Raw genomic sequence first — 5,344 nt, 5'->3', positions numbered from 1 at the left:
AGAGGCGCCGAGGCGGGTGCGCCGGACGCCGCATCGTCGCCCCCGTGCGAGCCGCGGCGGCGGCCAGAAAGCGAACGGCGCCGCTGGGCCATCGTCGCGCCCTGCCGGCGCTCGTCGAAGCTGGATGAACCCTCGGGTGGCGGAGCGGGCGGCATGCGGTGGTGAAAGAAGGGCCGGCCGTGCGACGCCGTCGAGCCCTCGTCATCTGAAACGTAGCCAAAGTTGGAGTTCGAGCGGGCGTGGTCGGTCCGCATGCTGCTGTCCCTGTGTGGCACCGCGATAGGACGGGCGCCCGGGATCGGTGCCGACATCGGCGGCTCAGCGAGCGCATCGTCGTGCCCATAAGGCGTCCCGCGCGGCTGCCGACGCATTCGAGGAGAGGCGGCACGTCCCTGGTCGGGCCACCTTGGCGGCGCGAGTTCCTCCTGGTCCGATTGGTAGCCCGCGGTTGGCCTGCCGGAACGCGGTTGCTCGCGCTGGCGCTGACGCTGCCTCGCCGCTCTGCCCCTCCCCAGTTCAAAGTCCTGCGCGAGATCATCGACGCTCTGCGCTCGCAGGCGGGGTCGCGGTAGGAAGACGGCCTCGCAGCCGTTGCTCGGCTCGAGGTATCCCGACTGCAGGACGCTGTGGGCCCGCAGCTCGTCGATGCGCATCTGCTCCAGCAGCCGCGACGTCTGCTCGGGCTGGACATGGACGAGGTTGGGCGTGCTGCGGCTGTGCGTGGAGCGCTCGCCGAGAGACGACGACGCGATGGGCGAGAGCAGCGGGGGCCTGCTGGCGCCGTGGGCTGGAGCCAGGTCGATGCTCCCGCGCCTGGTCGGCAGTCGCGACACGGAGTGGTCGGATCCTCGGCGATCCCTCTTGGCGCGGGAATGGTCGTCGGAGGCGGAGTCGTGACCGGTCCGCGACGGGCCCAGGCTCGTCATCGACGTGTCAGCCGTGAGGACGGGACCGGGCGATGCGGTGCCGGGGCCGTCAGTCGAGGTCGACGTGAACAGCGATAGGTCTGATGGGTGCCGACGCTGCTGCTGCCGATGCTGCGAGAGATGCTTGAGTTGCTGGTGATAGGGATGCTGGCGTTGCGGATTGGTCGAATCGGGCGCCGGACGCCGGGTATCAAGGGCTGGAGAGGCCCCCGCAGCGGGGCCGCTTGGGTATGCGTTGGTCTGAGGGCGCTGGGCATGCTGGTCGGCGAGGCGATGCTGGACCGCGCGCGGGACAGTCGGCGCATCTACCGAGGACCGCACGTCGGAGGTCATGATCCGGGGCAGCTTGAAAGCCTCAGGATGGCCATCGAAACGCGGCGAGGGTCTCTCGTGGTGATAGGCCGTGGGCAGGCCGATGCCAATGTGTGGCCTCTGCCAGTAGGCGTCCTGGCCATTCGGGCGCCAGCTGGACTCGGGAGCAGCGAGCGACGAGGCCGGGCCGTCGATGAAGCTGGGCGAGTTTGCTCTGCGAGCCTCCAGGGCGTCGGGCATGGGCAGGTAGGAGGCTCTGCTCGCCGTTCGCTGGACGTGCGCCGGGTAGACGAGGTCCTCGCCCGCGTCTCTGGCCATGCTGCGCCTCGTCCCGCCATCGACATGGCCGGAAGAGCGCTCGCGGGCGTACGACGGCCAGTCCGACGACGGCCGCATCGGAGCCCACGCTGGTTGCGGCGAGCCCGGCAGGCTCGATGCCGGAGCGGGGGGCGAGGACGGAGCAGCTGGAGCGCGCTCGCGGACCAGGAAGCCGCTCAGTGCGGGCGTGGTGAAGCCCAGGCCGGCCAGCGCCTTTTCCGACCACAACGGCGATTGCAGCCGTGCTTCCTCGTCGTGCCAGAGATGCCCGGCGCCTTGTGAGGAGTAAGTCTGACTCGATGGTGCCGCAGATGTGCCCGCTGCAGCGTCAAACTCTGCAGGGAGGCTCGGACGAACGCGGGAGGCGCGGGTTGCTGCAGCGTCCTGGATCGGATGGGGCGAGCGCGGGCTGTCGCCGATGCTGCCGCAGTCGAAGAGGCTGCGACCTACGCTGCGGGAGGCCGAGGTCGCGGCGCGCGGGCGGTTGACACGTTGGCTGGTGCTGCGGCTGGGCTGCTCGATGGAATCATTGGCGTGCTGGCGTGAGCTGAGCGACCGCGTCCGCCGGGACGACAAAGGGCGTGGACTTTCGCTCGAAGGCCCAGCGTTAGAGTTGCGCGGGGTCGGCTGACCGACCGAGGACGCGCTCTGAGGCGAAGGCGAGTTGGCCAGGCCACGAAGCCGGCTCAAAGAGGTGCGGGACTTGAGCAAGGAGAGGCCACAGTGCTGCTGCGGAACCGGCGGCGCGGCTAGGGGAGGTGGGGTTGTGTGAGCCGACGAAGGCGGGCGCCGGACGACGGACGAGGCGTCGTCGAAGGTCGAGGCGTCGGACGAGCACGAGTCGGTGCGTGCCGGTGTCGTCGAGGGCGACCCCAGTTGAAGAGTGGCACCCCTCTTGCGCAGGCCGGCGAAAAGGTCGGCCCTGGGCCGCCGGAGCGAGTGCGAGAGGGTGCGCGAGCGCTGCTGCCTGGCGCCCGAGGAGGCGGCGGCAGGGGAGGCTGGAAGGGGCGACGCTGGCGGTAGCGGTGGTGGCGGTGTCGATGCAGCACGGGGAGACGGGGGCTGCGGCGGAGGTGGGGTGGCGGCGAACGAGAAGGCCTCGACTTGGGCGTCGTCGCAAGCACGGTGGTGGGCGCGGTGATCGTGGCCGTGCTGGGCGTGCGGGTGACGATGTTGGGACAGGCGATCGGGCTGATGGTGGCGGCCGTAGCCGTGGCCGTGGTAGTGGTGTGGGTGGTGGCGGCGAGAGGTGTGGCGGTGCGAAGAAGAGGAGGGCGGGGCGGTCGAGACAGGGGCGTGTGGGTCGGGCAGGCGATCGACGGCATGGGAACACGACGTGGCTGCTGCTGCAGCCTCCGACGCGGTCGGTGTGCTGGAGCGCACCCTTGGCATGATATCGTCGGACGGCGTCAGGCCTGCAGCAGCCGGTGTGCATCGAGAGGCAGGCTGGGTCTGCCGGGCAACGTCGAGCAAGGGGGGTTGGGGTTGGGGTTGGGGGGCGTAGATGCAGCGCAGGTGGCGAGACGGCCGACGGACGAAGCGATGCGGTTCGGCCCGCCTCCGTGCCTGGGCGCAAAATAACGAGCGGAGCAGGTCCGATGTCGTCGGCTGGGCCAGCTGAGAGAAGGAACGGAGCGCAAGCAAGGCCAAGGTGGCGCACTCTGGCAAGCAGCTTCCCGGCCCGCAGCGACGCTACGCCTTTGGCCTCGCCTGGTTCCTCGTACCGTCGTACTGTACCAGGGGCGCGGCGAAATGAGGCGAGAGGGAGGTCAGCGAAATGAGGCGGTTGGTGAGGTGGGTGCGCCGGTGGCAGCGGCCGGTGCCTGGCTGTATGTGTGATGCAAAGACCCCTTGCCTTGCCCTGACTTGCCTTGCCGGCCCGCTCCCCTGCCCCCTGCCTAGCCTCTGGTTGCTTGACCTGCTCGTCGCCGGCTACGGCGGTAGCCTGCCTACCTACGCCTACTCGCTGGCTCGCTGCTCGGACGATGCGCCCAGGGCGGAGGCGCGGGTCGACCTAAGCTTGGCGAGACCAACACCCGCTCGGCGCAAAAAGTCAGGCGGCCTGCCTAGCCTGGCCAGCAGGCCGGTAAGCCAGAGATTCGGCAAGGGTCGGATCGTATCCGGGAGCGGCAGGCAGTGGAAAAACGCCGCTTGGCTGCCAGTCAGGCCTAACTCAAAGGCCAGCAGGTAGGCAGCTAGGCTAGGAAGCCCAGCCAGCCAACGCCCGCAGAGGCTCGCTTGTATGCCCCGCCCCGTCCAGGGCCAGCGAGCGGGAGACGCCGAAAAACAAGACCGGGCGGCGGAAAATGCCAGCGCTGCCACGACTAGCAGAGAGAAAAATCGGGCGTGGGTGAGTGCGGCAAGCAAGCAAGCGGCAGCCAACAGGCAGGCAAAAAGGGGGCAGCGATGGCGGCAATGGCGTCAGCGAGGGGCGTTGAACGGGGAGGTCATGAGATAGAGAGTGTGATGGCGGTCAGCAGGGGATGGTCGGAGCCCGCCCGACAACAGCCAACAGATCAAGCAAGGCGACTCTCTGGCGGCAGGTGGCAGCAGCAGCAAGCACCAACTGCAGGCAGGCAGGCTCGACGTTGGGGCCAGAGCCCTTCTTCGTAGGTTGATTGGGCGGGCTGCGCTGCTGGGCTGGCAGATGCGAAGCCCACCTCGAGATTCCATTCTTCTCTCTTTTCTTCGAAGAAGGCTTATTGTGTGTCGCCGGCACCGTCGACGATCCACCGCATCCTCGGCGCGAAACATGAGGACCAAGACATAGGACGGGACTCACCAGGTACAGCACTGTTCGTGGGCCTGCCTCTCGCGATAATGGTGCCCGCGAGTGGCCGCGATGGGCTTGTTTGCGATGCTGCTGATGGGCTGTTGGCAAGTGCAAGCCAGCAAGGTAGCCCACCGGGCTGGTCCGCACAGTCTGCCTGGTGCTCTGTCCGCAGAGGTCTCGGAGCAGAGCCCGACAGAAGATCGAGTTGTCTCAAGCAAGCTCGGCGGGGCCACGCTGCGTGCTGCGTCGACGTCGGGAGGTGGGTGTCGAGGAGGCGGATGACGCGGCGACGCTGATGCCAAGGAACTCGGGCTGACCTCTGCTACACAAGTCGCTCTGACCGAGGGTTGCCGCCGTTGCCAGCATGCTCGTCAGCAGAGCCGCAGGTCGATAGAAGGCGAGAGAGAGAGGGCAGGGAGACGGGACCAGGGGCCGAGCTGATTATTGGGGCTGCAATCGCTCGTTGCGTATCCTCGTCGGAGCCTGGTGGGGGCCTTTGAGCGCAGTTGGTGGCTGACGGCGATGCCGACGCAACCGCCGAGGCTGGCTGCGAGGTCAATTCAGGCAGGCCCAGGCACAGGCAGGCTAGGCCAGGCCAGGCGAGTTTGAGCCTTGGCCGCTGCGACGGACGGCTCTCGCCGGCGTATGGCTGCGTGGCTGGCTCCTGGCGTTGCGGAGTCGAAAGCCGGGCACGGATGCTCGTCAAGCAAAGCGAGTCCTACCAAGCGGGGAAAAGCCAGCGACGGCGGCGTGGTCGGTCGGTCGGTGGGTGGGTCTATGTGACCTATGTCGGCGTCGTCTGGGATCAAGTCTGGCGCCGAGAAGGGATTCGAAGGCAGTCGGGGGTACCGATGGATGGTGGTGTTGAGAAGGCATCCGTCCACTTGCACCGAGGCGCCTCCCAGCATCCTCTCTCTCTCTCTCTCGCGTCGTCGCTCCTACCGTACGTACTCGGTCGGTCGGTCGACGCGGCCGCGTCGTCGGTCGTCGACAACGTCGGTCCGACGTCGTCCGT

At 68.0% G+C, this 5,344-nt stretch overlaps 1 protein-coding gene across 1 annotated transcript in view; it reads right to left on the bottom strand.

Moving 5' to 3' along the window:
- The window catches only part of PFL1_04931 (uncharacterized protein), a gene marked incomplete at both ends in the record, with an annotated part of 5,457 nt that extends 2,509 nt beyond the window's left edge, over window positions 1-2,948 (bottom strand). Inside the window, one exon of the mRNA XM_007882461.1 lies at window positions 213-2,948. Within this exon, the coding sequence (XP_007880652.1) occupies window positions 213-2,948 (2,736 nt within the window). The remainder of the gene's footprint in view (window positions 1-212) is intronic.
- Between the last annotated feature and the right edge of the window lie 2,396 nt (window positions 2,949-5,344).

This window comes from Pseudozyma flocculosa, assembly GCF_000417875.1.
Source record: "Pseudozyma flocculosa PF-1 unplaced genomic scaffold scaffold00017, whole genome shotgun sequence".
In the NCBI taxonomy this organism is placed as follows: Eukaryota; Fungi; Basidiomycota; class Ustilaginomycetes; order Ustilaginales; family Ustilaginaceae; genus Pseudozyma; species Pseudozyma flocculosa.
The sequence above is the reverse complement of the archived record's forward strand: the minus strand, read 5'-3'. Positions and strand labels throughout refer to the sequence as shown.